This window comes from Nannobrachium achirus (genome assembly GCF_963921795.1).
Source record: "Nannobrachium achirus genome assembly, chromosome: 9".
Taxonomy (NCBI): Eukaryota; Metazoa; Chordata; class Actinopteri; order Myctophiformes; family Myctophidae; genus Nannobrachium; species Nannobrachium achirus.
Genome location: NC_137818.1, coordinates 57,139,816 through 57,157,973, shown reverse-complemented (window position 1 = coordinate 57,157,973; position 18,158 = coordinate 57,139,816). Strand labels below are relative to the sequence as shown.

At 42.2% G+C, this 18,158-nt stretch overlaps 1 protein-coding gene across 1 annotated transcript in view; it reads left to right on the top strand.

Moving 5' to 3' along the window:
* LOC308291182 (sodium- and chloride-dependent creatine transporter 1-like) overlaps positions 1 to 18,158 on the top strand; it is a gene marked incomplete at its 3' end in the record, with an annotated part of 50,856 nt that overhangs the window by 27,150 nt on the left and 5,548 nt on the right. Inside the window, exons 7-10 of the mRNA XM_080733140.1 lie at positions 9,651 to 9,775; positions 11,793 to 11,905; positions 14,422 to 14,559; positions 17,610 to 17,712. Of these exons, the coding sequence (XP_080589266.1) occupies positions 9,651 to 9,775; positions 11,793 to 11,905; positions 14,422 to 14,559; positions 17,610 to 17,712 (479 nt within the window). The remainder of the gene's footprint in view (positions 1 to 9,650; positions 9,776 to 11,792; positions 11,906 to 14,421; positions 14,560 to 17,609; positions 17,713 to 18,158) is intronic.

Below are 18,158 nucleotides of genomic sequence, written 5' to 3'. Positions count from 1 at the left end.
TATACAAGCTCACAGCGCGGCACCGAGTGCCGCGCTGCGAGCTTGTAGATCTGCTATTTTTGAAAAGTCGTGAAAATGTGCGCAAATCTTTGAATATATGTATTTTTTAAAGTGAACATTTGTAACTCAAATTTTGCTTCTGGGGGGTCCCTGGAACTAAATATTTTGAGATGGGGGGTCCTTCACATGAAAAAGTTTGAGCATCACTGACATGGAAACATAGGTTTCTTGGCACACATTTTCACGATTTTTCAAAAATAGCAGATCTACAAGCTCGCAGCGCAGCACTCGGTGCCGCGCTGTGAGCTTGTATATCTGCTATTTTTCAATAGTTAACATTCATGGGGGGCCCGCAGTGAATTCTTGTACCCAGGGCCCAGAATTTGGTGTGACGCCCCTGCACATAGCAGCAATCTTTTGCAGTCGCTTTGGAACAAATATCAGCATTTCTTTTATCTCAGTACGATATGAATGGTATACTAAAAAAGCCTCAGATTTCAAATGCGTTTAAAGGTACAGTAGCTCTGTTTATACTGTATGTTTGCCTGTTTGCCGGGTGCTGGCGGCGTGTTCCTCCTCCGCGTCATCAGCGCCCACACCCTAGGTGGGGTTGGCGATAGGGCCTTTCTGTGTGGAGTTTGCATGTTCTCCCCGTGTCTCCTAGGGTTGATACCCTCACAAAAACATGCACGTAATCCTGGTCTCAATAATGCCTCCCCCTGGCCAGCCGGGGCGCCTGATGGAGGGGAAAGGAACTGGTTGGAATAACGTGTTCCTTCCACGCGCTACGTCCAAACCAGGGAAAATCTCCACTGTCAGGTGAAAAGAAGCAACTTGGACTCCTCATGCATAGAAGGAAGCATGAGGTCAGTCCGTTGTCTCCCCAGGCGCGGCAGAGGGAGAGCAGAGCCCAGGATTACATAGGTAATTAGCACTGGGTGAAAAAATGGGTTACAAAATTGTGGGATAAAAATTATAAAAAAAAAAAAAAAAAAAAAATGTTTGCCTGTTTGGTTATGTAGGTTTGTAGTCCTTAGGGTGGTTGTATTCCATTCTCTTGCCTTCTTTTATCGCAACAGTTCACAAATCTTGCTGCTGTGTTCGTTCGCACATTGCTGTATTTCTCCCAGTAGGGCTTTCCGTCTGGTAGTTGTCTCCACCAGCCGAAGGCTTGGGGGAGAGTATGTTTTCCCCTCTAGTCTAGTGGAATTTCTGAAAAATTTGATTGTTAGAGGCATTTTGGGGTAAAAGTTGGGAACCAGTCTATTTTACACAATTCAAGGGTGCTGAATCTGAAAAAAAATGGTTCCCAAGCAAAATGTTGAGTTTTTGACCTTCTAATTTGCGTAATAAAATAGCTGCCGAATTGTGAATTTTAAACTATTTCTTCAAGGGATATTTCACTTTCAAAAAACGTTTAGTAATTGTATCGTCTAATCAAGCTTTTGGGAACACACAGGACAGTTTTTGAGTTGTTTGATTCAGTTTAGATTTAGATATTTGATATTAATTTTATCAGACACGCCCCCTTCCTATACAAACCCATTGTAACTTCAAACTCCATTTTAACCACGATAGATTTAACGAGAACACCCATCCTTTTTTCTGGTGACTCCTGACATCCTCCTACAGGTTGTGTTTTGTCAATAACATTTTTCATTTATTTTTAATAATTTCTTAATTGTATTTTATTTTTTTCATTTTCCCTAATAATTATAGAAAATAAACTAAAAAGGTTATTGAAAGAACACTGCCTGTTCATGTATTAGAAGGGCATCAGGAGTCACCAGAAAAAAAGGATGGGTGTTTTCATTGAATCATGGTTAAAATGTTTTATTTTTATTTAAAAGGGATATTTCTGGTGACTCCTGCCGCCCTCCTAATACACGAACAGGCAGTGTTTTTTCGATAACTTTTTTAGTTTCTTTTTAATAATTATTTGGGAAAATGAAAAATAAATAAATGCAAAAAATAAATTATTAAAAATAAATGAAAGGAGTTATCGAAAGAACACAACCTGCTCACATATTAGGAAGGCGTCAGGAGTCACCAGAAAAACGTCACATGTGTTTATTTATGGGCCACATTGCTCTGGAATGGTTGGTTCCCAAGGCTACTTACAGGACATGTTGGATCTTTCTTGAGGATAAAATACACTAAGCGGAATGTTTAACACCAACTGTAGCTTGTACTCTTTGGCAGAAATATAACTATATCAATAACATTCTGCTCAACTTTAGTGTGTTTTACCCTCAGGAAGGTTGTCAACATGTCCTGCGCATTACATTTATGTTGCTTCAACAAACATTTAATATTTAATGTTTTACATATCGTATATTTCCAAATAGCCAGAGGGCAAATAGCCACCAAATGGCGTGCATGGTATTTGGTGCCTGTCAGCTATTTGCCTTCGGGCAATAATACATATCATCCTCAAATACAAAACACAGAACAAAGGATACAAAGGAGGCGGCAGTGAATGACACCTCCTTTCTATGGGAAATTGCATTTATCTCCTCTTGTGGTCTCCTGATCGATGATTTTTCAGGCCCGTTTTGAAAGAAACCAGTCATCTACATCTTGTAATGGATGGTGTCAGTCAGGGCATTCCACATGTTGTATGTTGGCAGAGGACGGGTGTTTTCATTAAATCTATCATGGTTAAAATGGAGTTTGAAGTTACAATGGGTTTGTATAGGAAGGGGGCGTGTCTGATAAAATGAATATCAAATATCTAAATCTAAACTGAATCAAGCAACTGCAGAAACTGTCCTGGGTGTTCGCAAAACCCTGATTATATGATAAAATGATGAAAAGTTTTTTGAAAGAGAAATATTGCTTGAATAAATAGTTCAAAATGTACAATTCTGCAGCCACTTTGTTATGCAAATTAGAAGGTCAAAAACTCAAGATTTTGATTGGGAACCAGGTTTTTCAGATTCTGCACCCTTGAATTATGTAAAATGGCCTGGTTCCCCACTTTTACCCCCAAATGCCTCTAACCTGCTTATAGAAGGCCTTTTTTCCGAATTTCCGCCTGACTACTCCGTCCATCCGTGTGTCCGCGTGTCCGTGTGTCCGTGCGTCCGTCCGTGCGTCCTCGCAGTTTGTGTGCAGCTAATCACAGTCACCGTTGGCCCGGTCGCTGCCAAAGTGAGCACACACATTCCCTGGATGCCAATCTAGAACCTCTGCCCTAAATTTTTCAAATGGGCTTTTTCTAGCGCCACCTAGTGGCCGATGTTCGCAAGACACATTTCTGTGCACTACTCTTACAGATTTTGTCCAAAAATCCTACAAATCGGTAGGCAGTATCTCGACAGTCATGTGATCGACACGGATCTGTCCGATTTTGCATATTCCATCCTGATTGGCTAAGATTGGCTTCCAAAGTTTGTAGGATTGAGCCGTTTTGAACAAAATGCCTCAAATCCCAAACGCAAAGTGCAATTATCATGAAATCGCGCACATAAGTTCCCACTAGGCCGAGGAAGAAATGCCACTTAATTTTTTTTAAATCAGCCTCATGGTGGCGCTATAACAGGCCGATTTGTGGTTTTACCTATAACTCCACCGATCAGTTTCAAACTTTGTAAGCGCACTCCCTAGAGTCTAAGGATAAACCTTTGCCCTGCATTTTTCACATCAGCCTTTTATAGCGCCACCTTTGGGCCGACTTATGTAAAACACATTTTTGGATATTACTCCTTGAGATTTTATGCAAAAATCACGCAAATCGGTACACAGTATCTCTATAGTCATGTGATCAAGTCCGATCCGTCTGATATTTCATATTCCATCCTGATTGGCTAATATTAGCTTCCAAAGTTTGCAGGATTGCTCCGTTTTTGAACAAAATGCTTCAAATCATCAACGCAGCTTGCGATTACTGTGAAATTTGCCACAGAAATTCCCACTAGGTCAAGGAACAAATGCTACCTTTTTTCACATTGGCCTGTTATAGCGCCACCAGCAGGTAGACTTTAGCAAAACACATTTTTGGAACATAATGCTTCAAATCATGCATGCAGCGTCCGATTTCCATGAAAGATCTATGGTGAAGAACATATGCCACCCTTTTTACATTGGCCTATTATACAGTAGCACCACCAGGACACACGGCCTGGTGGAGACCTGTGCTCGGAAGAGCACTGCTTCTAGTTGCGCTTGTGTTTGTGCACTGGGCCAGCTGACTGAGAGGGCATCCCAGTAGGTTTTCTCTATGGCTGAGGGCTATGTTATGGAGCGTGTCTGGGTTGCTTTCTTTTAGGTTGTTATAAAATCTAAGCACTCTCTTGATATGATAATGAGTGCGTATCGTCTCAATTTTGCCCTGCAAGCATTGTTTGTTGTTTTCCGTTGGGTCCGAAGGATTGAGTTCTGCGTGCAGGATCTCGGTTTTGTTGTTTGTCCCATTTTTGTAATTCTTGGTTGACAAGGGGACCCCAGATCTCGCAACCTTATACAAGTATTTCAGATACTCCCGATATTCCTCCTATGAGTTGAGAAAGAGATGTTTTGGAAGAAAACCTCGTATCTCCAGATTTCAAATTTGTAAATCTTTTCACCAATTAAAGCCCCGCTTCATCATACAAGGCCGTCGCACAAAAGTAGTGAAAACAGCAGATCTACAAGCACACAACGCCTCGCAGTGCGAGGCGTTGTGTGCTTGTAGATCGTTATTATTTAAACTGTTTTCACTGGTTTAAATCATTTTTTAAATGATAAATACAAAACAAACTGTTTTGGACATACAAGGTTTCCACCCGACAACGACGATATTATGCTTTTCCCTGCCTGTTTTTACAGACAGGGATGCCAGGGCTGATGTGGTTAACATACCACAATAAACAGATTGTTATCCATTTAGGCTGGCATGAGGAAGGCTCTCACAGCCACTAAAGGACATGTTTGTTCCAGCTCACAAACACCTCCCTGGTAAACTGTTCTATAAGACTGGATTCTTCACACTCCGTAAACTCAAAGATACACAGCAAGCAGCTCATTGACGGCAAGAACGACGTACTGGACTTCGTTTAAAGAGGGCTGTGAATTTGTCTCGTCTACAAAGCAAAACATGGTAGCGTGTTGTTATGTTTTGCCCCCCAAAAAAGTTTGCCAAGAATGTTGGCATGCCAAGGCCCTCCGTGGTGGGTGCACTGTTTATGTAACAGATGCAATGTCATATTCCCTGATCAAAAATTGTATCCTTTAGCTCAGCCCCCCCCCACAGATATTTAGCCACTTAAACCGTCACTACAGTACTTAGTAGGGATGCACCGATGTATCGGCCTCACCATCGGCATCGGCCGATATTTGCCATGTCGGTCAATATCGGTATCGGCAAATAAAGCTGACATTAACCGATGGCAGTGGCCGATATTTATCTGTATTTGATAAGCACACATTTTGTGCTGGTTATGTTGGTGTGTTGGTTATTTGCAGCCTACCAAGCTGTATTTCTGAACAGTTATTTCTTATAATGAAGATGTGTTTGTTTCCCTTGCACAAAAGGGGGAAATTATAACACTTAAAACAAAATAAACAAACATTGGTATCGGTATCGGCTATCGGCTAAATTGTTATTTTAAACATCGGTATCGGCATCGGCCAAGAATTTCCTTATCGGTGCATCACTAGTACTTAGTAAACTTGACCTTTGGCTCTGTACTTGGTCTGCTCTTTTTCCCCCTTTACACCATACCTCTTTGCCGAAAATAGACGATCTACAAGCTCACAATGCCCACAATGCTCACAGGCAGCGCCAGCCATTGTGAGATGGTAGATATGCAATTTTTTCATCAGAATAGGGTTCAAATGGTTAATTAAAAACTATTACAAAATGTGGTGCCCCCCCTTTAGTAACTCTGAGGACCCCTCTCTCCCTTAGGGGTCCCGGACCCCCCTTTTGAACATCCCTGCTTTAGCACTTTACGTCTGAAGAGATGATTATTTTCAGGCTAACCTTCCCTATACTTCGCAGGAGGACTTAATTGTCAGAAAATGCAGTTACGCGTAAGCTCAAACTACAAGACAGGCGTTTCGTTGCGTGCTATAGTTGTTGACTGTCACTTGAGGATTGTAACTAGCTACAGCTGGCCCAGCTCACTAGTGTTGACCACATGGTTGCATGTGCTGCTTGCATGTGTTCAGCCCAGAGAGAGAGAGACGTATGTGTAAACAGAAAACACTCCAGCTCACTTACAGTACGTTGCACTTACGCTGCCGCTGGACACTGATAATAGTTGGTAATTGTTTTAATAGATCTCTGAACGTGATTGTGGGACTCGGGAAGGCATTTGCGGATGGAGGAGAGGAGAGGAGAGGAGAGTGGGGTGGAATTGCTCTCCATTGACCTAAATTGGAAGTTTCAAAGATGTGTTCAGGAGGTACAGTCTGTGTCAGCTCAGACTCCCTCACTCCCTTTCTCTCTCAAACACACACACAAGCGCACACACGCACACACACTATTTTGGATACGCAAGACACTGACACTATAAATCTATTGCATAATTCTAACCCGAACTCCTAAACCTAAAACTTCTAGTGACTCAGTTTAAAGTCAGTTTTGCAACTAGTCAAACTTGCATGAAAACAGTTTTAAGGACACTCCGCACCAATGCAACTCCTTGGGGATAATGCATTGGGGATAATGGTTGCGAGTAGTTGCATGCAACCGTTTGGTTGCCAGGAGTTGCATATTTAAGAGTATTTTGTTATCGTTGGATAAGATATTGTCCACAATTCCATGCTGTATTGATGTGATGCCATAGGAGAGATAACAGGCAAACGTTGACCAAAAAAAACATTTTCTATATTCTCTAATTGTGTAGATTTCTTGTAAATTGGGTAATGCAGATGTTTAACAACCACACCATGACCTCATCATGAACCCGAGGTCAGAGGTCAGAACATCAGCCGTCTTGTCCGTCACCAGCGGCAAAGATATTTAATTAATGAAGATAGCTCATCCTCATTGGATCCACTAGAGTGCGACATGGTAGCCTACACAAATCCTACAAATAGACTCCTAAGTGGGCGCCGGCTCTGACGGCAAATCTCGCGCACGTCCTGTTTACTGGTGCTATAGATCCCGCGAGAGTGTGTTGCTGGGACAGCTAAAGAGCAATAATAAAGTTGATTTTCTCAGTTGTTGTGTTGCTGAAAAAAGCCACTTTAGTATGACAATTTTGTTAATATTATGTGGCTTGTGATGATCTGGTCCAATATTTAGTTCAGTGACTATAGCTTCTGAACAATTATTTTGCTCTGTGTTCACGTTAGCTCTCCCATTGTAAATGAATAGACTCCAAACATGCTTCCGCCTCCTAAAAAGGTATCTACCTACGTCACACAGAAAAGGAAAGTACAGGTCTTTTGCACCCTCTTGCTATTGCCCTCTTGGCCAGCGGTACACTTGCTCTTAATGGAGCCGTCTCCCTCTCTGGCGCCTTATCATGGATCCCACATCAGCTCTAGGCAAACACACGCTGTGATTGGCCAGAAGTCGTAGCCTCGTGAACCAGCCTCCTCCGGAAATCTACAGTTACTTTGAGAAAGCAGCAAATGAAATGTAGATTTCCGGAGGAGGCTGGTTTTAAGAGGCGACAGAAGTCGCTGTGATTGACAGTTCTTGACAATTGACAATATCATTGCTATAGGGCTAAATTAAGCAGCCGGTCTGCTGCTGTTGAATTTGAATCCTGAAAAGCAACAGTTTGGGACATATGAGGTTTCCACCCAACAGAGACGATAGCATGTCTCTCCGTCATGCTGTATCGTCGTTGTCGGGTGGAAACCTTGTATGTCCAAAACTCGTTGCATTTATCATTTTAAAAATGAATTAAACTACCTTTGTGCAACGGCCTTGTATGATGAAGCAGGGCTTTGCTTTGCGAAAAAACATACACATTTGAAACTTGGAGATACGAGGTTTCTGCCCGACAGTGACGATATACTGTACTTTCCCCCCCCCCCCCTTGTCCTGTAATGCGTTTTCTAACTGCGTTTCCACCACAGTGGGATCAATGAAGGCCTTCTCTTATACAATCTTATACATTACGACATGCACATTATTAGGTTTGCTGCGGACGCCGCGCGCGCGGCCCGGCATGCCTAATGCAGCTGCAGCGCTGCGGTAAGTCCATAACTATGCAACAACAGGGCCTGGCTGATGTTGTTTATGCGCAGGCTGACTCCACCTCACTGCAGAGCCCCAGACTGCTGGCCCGTCGCCAGCCAAGACTTTGTTTGCTACGCGGAGGCTTCGTCGGGAGTAAACAGAGGGGATCATTGTCCCTGTACAGGAGAACTGGAACGACGCTGGTGACCCCGCCGGGTAGAATTACTTCCATCTATACATGGCCATGGAGCCGTTATTGTTTTTTTTTTTTTTACCGTGGACTGACTGTTCACCTGCCGTGAAGGCACTCGATAAGGTCGTTGTCGGGGTGAAAACCTTGTACGTCCGAAACCGTTTGTTTTGCATTTATCATTTTAAAAATGATTTAAAGAGGTGGTGCCATGATTTTCCCCCCTTCTAAAACATGATTATCAGGTATTATGATCATACTAGGAGGAAGATGTTTTCCAAAAAAGTATACAGAAAGAGTTAAAATTAGGTTTTTATGTGGCCACACCCCCAGTTCATCCATCCAGTTCAGTATGCATGGATGGCATGGTGGGTGGTGACCCAGCTGAAGTTAGCCACACCCCACAGTGTTGGGTGAATGGTAATTAGGGGAGGAGTTGATACTGTGACATACTTAGTATCTGTATTTTTTAACTGACACGTTTGACCACAAGGTGGCAGCCTCCAAGAGAAAACAAACAAATACCAAGAGAATAAATAATTTCTCATAAAAACCACACCAGGGGGTCTAATGAAGTACTTTCAACCTCCTAGACACATGAAAAACAGAAAAAGTCCAAAACTATGGCACCACCTCTTTAAACTAGTGAAAACAGCCGACCTGCTGTTTTCACCACTTTTGTGCGACGGCCTTGTACGATGAAGCAGGGCTTTACTTTGCGAAAGAACATACAAATTTGAAACTTGGAGATACGAGGTTTCCACCCGACAACGACGATAAGCTCTTTGGTCCGCCGCTCTCGCCCCATTCAGGCAGAGGACCAGACGCTTATTGACTCTTTGCTGTCTAACTGCCAACTACACAACAACAGCAGCTATCAGAGGAGTGACTATTGATTGCGTTAATTACTCCCCTCTGTCCATCCTGTTTGCTCTTCCCGTGCCAACGTCTGTCTTCTGTGTCCTACTGACCTCGAGTCGCGTCGCTGGGCTTTCCACCACGGAGGAAAGCCTGGTATTCATTTTGGAGGTGCATAGCAGTTCCATCTGTACACTCTCAGAGTTACAGACCTGTAAAGGGTCCATTCGGAACCCCCTCAAGGAACCCAGAGGAATCCCTGGACCTCACTTTGAGAACCACTGTCCTAGATTATAAATGTTTTTTATTTATTTTTTATCAGACACTGGTATCGGATCCGTACTCTGTATCGACCGATACGCAAGTTATGGTTATCGGTACATCTCTATAAATCTGTCTCTCTTTCTCTCTCTCTCTCTTTGTCTGTGTGTGTCGTGTGTCTGTCCATGTGTGTGTCTATTTGTGTGTGTGCGTCCATAGGGATGCGTTTGTGCTGGCCCTCATCAACAGCGGGACCAGCTTCTTTGCTGGCTTCGTGGTGTTCTCTGTGCTGGGCTTCATGGCTGCAGAGCAGGGCGTGGACATCAGTAAGGTAGCTGAGAGTGGTAAGAACTACTACACCTAGTCCATCATACACCTAGCAGACATCAGTAAGGGAGCTCAGTGTGGTAAGAAGAACATCACCTAGTCCATCAAAGTGTATTCCAGGGACTATCTAGGTTCCTTTATGGAGGTCTAAATTGACCCTTACAAGTCTGTAACTCTGACAGTGTACAAATGGAACCAAATGGACCCTAACGGGTCCACTGTCAGAGTTAAGGGGAGATCTTCAAATTTCAATGTTTGAGAAGCACTGACCTAGTGGACATCATTAATGTAGCTGAGAGTGGTAAGTACAACAGCCTAGTCCATAGTCCCTAACGTTACAATTATGAATTTCCATTTCTATTTTATTTCATATTTTAAAGTAGATAATTATTTAACCCCACTTTTAAGACCTTTTAAGACCTCTTTAACACCTCTGAAATGAATTATTTGTTGCATCAAAAGTAATCAACAGACAGAAAATTGGTCAAACATTGGCCATTGGTCAAATATTACCTATTATTTAAGAAAGAGGCAAAACTTATCAGCTACTTTCACAATAGTAATCTGTGGAACTGAGTGAGACAAAAAGTAATGCCTCGACTCCAACTCCAAGTGTTTGTCAGGCTGGGGGGTCCCCAGTTCAAATATGACTTTGTGTGGTCGCGGCCTGAAAAGGTCAACATGCGTTCAATGTGTTCCATAATGGCCAGGGTCCATCAGGAGCTTCGGGTCTGTAACTCTGAGATGCACACAAATGGAACCAAAAGTGTTCCATTTGTACATTCTCACAGTTACATTAACACTGAGGATTGGTGGTCCCAGAGGGGGGAAAAACATATCAAATGGGGGTTCGTGGCCTGATGCATATCATCAAACAGGGGGTCCTTGAAATGAATCACTTTATACTAGCTACAAGATAATAGTAAACAAGCCAGAAGCCGACCGGATGTGGTTTTGGGCTGGTGTCCAAGCCCTTGTGTCCCAGCCATTATGATAGTGTTTAGATAAAACTGTCTATAATAAACACGCACCAAAGCAGGGCAGAGGGGGTTACACCATCCCAGAGTCTCTGAGAGCTGTGGATCTGTATGTTTAAAGGCCTGTCGCAATGATCACATTATCGCCTAATTGTAATTATTAGAAATAATGGCAATTAAATAATAATTTCTAAGTTCATACATTGATCATAAAATAACAGAAAATGTGGAAATAGCAGATCTACGTGACACATTGTGAGCTTGCAGGCTGTTAGATCTGCTATTACACTATTTAAAAAAACAATTGAATGTATAAAATGATGTCAGTCATTTCTTTGTATATTTAACTTGTTTGTCATATCTGCCCTGTGCAAGCTTTGTTTAGAAGAAATGTGATTTGTATTTAGTGTACACTATGTTCCATTATTCAATGCCAAAAACCACAATTCAATTGTTAGAGGAATTGTTAATCGCAATTATCAACACTATATTGTACAACACAGAAAAAGGCATCAGTGAATGATACCGCCTTTCGATGGAAATAAACTAAAACAGTGGTTCTCAACCAGTGGTGGTGGTCCGCGGACCACCAGTGGTCCTTGAGGGGGTTCCAGGTGGTCCCCAGCTAAATGATGGAGAGTTGATAATACTGTACAGGGTGTACAGTATTTGGTTATCAACACTCCATCATCATAGATCTTCAACGCTTCAGAGCGTAAAATGAAACCAAATGGACAAGAATGAAATTATTGTTAAACATTTGCATTATAATTTACAAAAAGTCTACACAATTAGAGAGTAGAAGAATTGTTATTTTGATCAAAGTTTGTCTGTTTATCTCTCCCATGAACACATCAATACAGCAGTAGGCCTAATTGTTTGACAAAATAGTATCCAATAACAAAATATTTTGGGGTCTGAGAGGCTAAATCTCTGCGGTCCGTGGCTCAAATGCTGAAAATATTTTGGACCTTGATTATATCAAATAGTTTGAAAACCACTGCACTAAAAGATGTCATGACGGTGACAGTAATCCTAAACAATGTGATGTGTGCAGGTCCAGGCCTGGCCTTCATAGCCTACCCCAAGGCTGTGACGCTGATGCCTCTGGCTCCCCTCTGGGCAGCACTGTTCTTCTTTATGCTGCTGGTGCTGGGCCTGGACAGCCAGGTAACCACACACACACACACACACACACACACACACACACACACACACACACACACACACACACACACACACACACACACACACACACACACACATACACACACACACACACATACACACACACACACACACACACACACACACACACACACACACACACACACACACATGCTTGTGAGGACATCAATATTTCAGGACTGGCGATTTTATGAATGCCATTTTTATATATATTTTTCTGCCATCTGCAAGCTCACACAAGCTATTTTTCGCTACACAACACACCGGTGCGTTACTAAGCTCACAACCCACTGCAGAAGTGACACATACTTGTAGTTCTACCACTGTTTGTGGTCACATGTTCAGATACTGGATTCTGATTGGCTTAAAACAGTGGTAAATCAGTCAACAACCTTGAGTTGGCGCATGGACCACGCCCACTGTTGTGTTGCTGAACAATGAATGATTGTAACTAATAACCTTGCAAGTTACAACTGTATTTTCTTTCATTTATATGGTAGAAGTGGTAGAAAAGCAATTTACCATTCAAGGGTTTGCCTTGTGCCACAACCCTGAAACAGTGGTAAATCAGCCAACAACCCACTCCCTCTCATGGTAAATGGCTTACGTCTGCTATTTCAGAGAATTAATTGAAGCATCATATACATACGTCCGACTAACATGATCTCAAATGACCGGCTGAATGGGCTGAATGCCATGAGACCTGCTGAGGCCATTCTTGCTCCCTGAAGGATGAACCGTAATCACTTCAGGCCATCAGTCACAGGCCAGAATGTCAACTTTGCACAAGATGTTCTCATAATCTCATGGGCCTGAACCCGTGTAGCCTTTCCTCCAGCGCAGCGTTTCCCAATCTTTGAAGCTTAAGAAATACCCAAAAAGAGAAATAAGACGTTTGCCTGGCACCCAAACTAGAGAAAATTGCAGATATTGTCGTTGTCGGGTGAAAACCTTGTATGTCCAAAACCGTTCGTTTTGCTTTTATTATTTTAAAAATGATCTAAACTAGTGAAAATAGCCGATCTGCAAGCACACCTCGCCTCGCACCACGAGGCGTTGTGTGCTTGTAGATCGGCTGTTTTCACTACTTTTGTGCGACGGTCTTGTATGATGAAGCAGGGCTTTACTTTGTGAAAAAACATACAAATTTGAAACTTGGAGATACAAGGTTTCTGCCCGACAGTGACGATATGCAAGCTCACAATGCGTTGCAAGCTTGTGTATTTGCTAGTTTCACTACGTTTTTATTTATTTATGGACCAAGACAGATTAATGCCAATACTTTTGTACAAGTACATTTTGAATACAGAACTTTTACTTGTAACAGACAAGTAAAACATTTGAGTACTTCTTACTCCACTACTCTTTGTCTTATTGTCTCTTTGTGCCGTATGCTGTTGAATTCTTGCACACACGCAAACACACCCTGGCAGAGAGAGTATCTCTTCTTCCATTGTTTTTCCATTCACACTGTAATCGATGAGTCTCTCTAAAATTCCCACTCCCTCCCTCTGTCTCTCTCTGACACAAACACACACACGCATGCACCACACGCTACACAAACATTCCAGACCTTTCAACAGTTGCAGTGTGTGTTGTTGTTGCTGTTGTGTGTTTATGACTCTGACAGTATTTTCTGCCCATTGTATATTATAACTGGAAGAGACTCATCAATGAAGCTCTGTCTGATTCACATAGAGACCAACTGTCTGCCCCATTCATTCATTCATTCATTCATTCACTCTCTCCCTCCATCTCTCTGTCTGTCTCTCTCTCTCTCCTAATCACATTGGCTGCAGTATGCGCGCAGTGCCATGTCTAGTAAACCAACGCAGAAAGGATCTTAGATATAATTATCCTCGTCATCAACTTCTGACCTCTCTGACTCAGAGCTCAGAGCTCCTCTCTCAGCGGCGTCAGTTCAGAAATATGGCAACATGACTGGTGTCTTGCACACGCGCCCTCGCGTGTGCAAGACACCAGTCATGTTGCCATACCTTAGCAACACGCACGATTACAGTGCATTTTATTATTTTCCCCTGTAGCCAAGGTATGGCAGCTGCCATAGCTTGCCATACCCAATTGACGCCTCTGTCCTCTCTCAATCCTTCCAAATCAATTCAAAGGAGCTTCATTGCCATTTTTGCCAGTTTACACATTGCCAATGCAAAAGTGGAACAAAACAATCAAAACAAAACAATGTATGTGCAATTAAACTGGAATAAAGAATCGTGTTAACAGCTGTGTTACATTGCAACTTAGAGGGCCGACTATCTTACGAAACTATAAAAACTGTGAATTTTTCTGATAGAAATATGTATAGTTATACATCCATATCGGAAAGGCTGACCTGTTATAAACCTTTGAAACAGCTGACAACAGTTTTGCAATATTTTTGCATTCACTTGTTATTAGGCCTGTCACAATTATTACATAATCGTCTAATCGCAATTATGTATTCTTTCTTTCTCTCTCCCTCTCTCTCCTCTCTCTGCCAGTTTGTTGGTGTTGAGGGCTTAATAACAGGCATCCTCGACATGCTTCCTCCCAAATCCAGACTGGCCTTGCGACGCGAGGTGGTCGTGGCCCTCTGTTGCATCACCTGTTTCTTCATCGATCTGTCCATGGTCACTGAGGTACGGAGTGCAGCGGGCATCCATTCCCCTGATGTTGAGATTAGAATGTTAGTCCAGACGGTTGTAGTTAGTGCAACACTCTGATAGATAGATGAATAGATAGATACCTTTATTATCCCAAGGGAAAAATCAGTCGCCCAGAGGCAGCACAGCAGTTTAAGGTTACAAAGTTATGTTATGTATGAAAAGAAAAGAAAGTACTCTTGTGTACAGTGAAAAGACCAAGGCACACAAAAGAATATATACATAAAGTGTCGAAAAGCAGTCAACGCTCATAAGTGTCACATCACAACAGTAGTAACAATACTTAAAGCACAAATTATCAATGCAGTGCCAAACAAAATGTGTAATCTTGCAACTGCTCAGCAACACTAGAGCACAGAACATGCTCCTAGCACAGTATTGAAGTTGATTGTATCCAATGTGGTTGGCAATCTGAGGGACATATGAATCAATCAATCAACTTTAGTGTCACAAGTTACAACACAGTTACAGTTACAAGTGAGGTCGAAACTCTTGTTTATGCAGGCTTTCACGTTTGCAGTTCAAGAAGTAAAAAGACAATTAGAAGTATAGAATGGAAAATAAAAAGAGCACAAAAAGTAGTAGCAGGTTAAAAATCAGTATCATGTCATTTAAAGTGGTTCTAAATCACATGTAGTGCATTCAATAAACTGCATGGCAGATCATGACAGTATCAGTGCATGTCAGTATCAATGCATGACAGTATCATGTCAGTATCAGTAACATGTCGGTAGCAATGCATGTCAGTATCAGTGCATGACAGTATCATGTCAGTATCATGTCATTATCATGTCAGTATCAATGCATGTCAGTATCATGTACATGGTATGAAGTTGAGAGATTGTATGTTTAAAAGATGCAAATGGATGTAAATGGAGAATGTCCAGACTACACTCACAACTCAAATCATCTGTTGTGCTACTTGATGTTGATGTGCCAGACTAAATAATCCATAAATAATCCAGTTTTAAGTAAATGGGGTGCTGGCTGCAGGCCTGGAGCACAGGCACTTTCACGACTTAACTGTATTCAAACTACTTTCAGTTTTAATACAGTTTTAATGAGCCAACTGATGAATGGATAAAATATTTCCAATGAATATAAAATGAGCAATATATTTTGGTTTGGCCGATGAATAATGGATCTGCTTGTCCACTGAGAAAGCAAATTACAACTCCTTACCAATAGGGAATCCCCCAGTACATAAAAGTATATCCAAAATTAGCTGGGGTGGTGGAGGGTGAGCCGCAAGTTTGAAAGCAGCATCAGCACAGACAGCAGTAGGCAGAGATTAGTACTGTAGGCAAGGAAGGAGCGTTACAACCACACTGAGTTCTCTCCCTGACAGAACTTGCACTGCGCGACGCTCATTTTTATACAGGAGGAGCTTAGCACAAAGTCAAAACAGGGAGACCGTAACCATCTCTATGAATCTCTTATTTCGCATTCTGATCACTTTTCACATCACTTGAAAACAATGCAGATCGTGCTGACAGACGCAGGCTCGAGGCCCTCACGGGGCCCTCAGTGGGTCCGAGCCAGGCGCTAGCTGAGCGAGTGCCCATTACTCACCGGTGTGATGGCTGCACTGTCCAACTCAGCGCCGTTCATTCCGATACGGTGGGAATCCGTTATGATCTATACTTCAAAATTGCACACAATACTAATCAAGAGAGAGTCGACCCCAGTGTCCACGTGTTGAAATGTTTAGATGAAATGTATTTCTGCTCCTGAACATTGTTAACAAAAACACTTTTAAACTTTAGCCGGTGTAAATGGCAATTGTAAATTCATGTGAAATTAATCGATGTTAAACTGCATGGCTTATTTCTCGCCTAAAATGTTATAAAAAACGAAATTTCTGATAGTCAGGGGCAGCAGGGTCGTGAAAACTGCCAAGTCTGCAGCCTACCCCTTCTCACTTTGCATTATGAATTTAAATACACTGTGCTGTTGTATAGTATGCTTACTCAGTATTGCAGTTGTGGAATTGGATTTTTATTTTTGAGTATTTGAGTGAACAATTTAAATAGGCCTATGTGTTATCACCAGCAGGACATAATTTTGTTTGACGGCACATACTAGAACGTGAAATGCAAATAGGAAATCGTCTCTGTCGGGTGGAAACCTCAGGTATCAGGTGGAAACTTTTCGGGATTTTTCGGGATTCAAATTCAAAAACATCAAAAGTAGAAGATCGGCAAGCTCACAGCGTGATGCTTTGCGTCGTGTTTGGAGCTTGCAGATCTGCTACTTTTTATGCTTTTGTGTGACACTGTAGTATGATAAACTAGGGCGTTAATTCCCCCCCCCCCCCCCCCCAAAAAAAATAGAATATGGAGATAAGAGGTTTCTGCCCGACAGCAACGAAATATGAATGTGGGTGGGTCCTCCCAATGTCAGCCTTCTGATTGGTTCCTGAACCAATCAACCAGCATGCTCTTTCCAGCCACATAGCAGCGGTTGCGTTTATGCTGAGTTTGCTAAACAGGAGAAAAATGTCCAGTCACCAATACTGCACCCGAGATATGTTCCTTCTTTTTTACTAATGACCCAATTTAAAATAAGAATTGAACGAGGCAACGGAAAAAACTTTTCTTCATTGGTAACGGAAGGAGAGAGAGGATTGGTTATGTTCAATTCTTATCTTAAACTTCAGTAAAGCCTCGGTAAAAAGGAAAATCTCTGGTGCAGTGTAGTTAATGGCCATAATGTGTTTCTGTTTGTTTTTTCTCTATCCAAAAACTGGATATTTCTCACCTGATAAAACCTGTTATTTACGTTAACTGGTTTGAATTGAGTCAATTAAAAAATGTACATCCTACTTGGTCATACTACAGCACCACTCAAAAGTAGCAGATCCACAAGCTCGAAACGCGGCGCAAAGTGACGATTTCAACTTGTAGATCTGCTACTTTAGCTATTCTTTTTATTTGATCCCTGAAAAGTATACTTTTGAGGTTTTTCCACCCGACAGGGATGTCATGTTGCGTCCTCTTTGTGTGATCTGGTGGTGTGGTTTCCAGGGAGGGATGTACGTGTTCCATCTGTTTGACTACTACTCTGCCAGTGGGATCACTCTGCTGTGGCAGGCCTTCTGGGAGTGCGTGGTGATAGCCTGGGTCTATGGTGAGTAATAAGAACACTCACCTCTTCAGACTCCACCTTAAGGTGCCTCCACACCGAAAATACAACAGGAGACTTGTTCAAACTGTTCACAGACTGCAAAGAACTGCAAAGAACTGCAAAAAACTAAGCAAATTGAATTTTCCAGCCGACTGTATGCCGACTGTAATTACTGTACAGTTTTGCGCATGCGCACTGTGTTGCCATATCGGCTCGTTACAAGCGACTTTGATCCTGTTTTCCTATAATGTTGCTAGTTGTGGGTTACTTTTGTTTGGGCATGTTTCTGAATTGTAGTTGCTTATTTGGCCTTGCTTTCAACATTCTTTTCGAAAATAGCTAATGTAATAGAGCTCAATAGGTGAAACCGGACGCTTCTTTAGGCCTTGTTTTAGCCTGTAGCACTCGACCACCTTGCAGGCTTATGCAAAAGTTAAAATGACATTTAG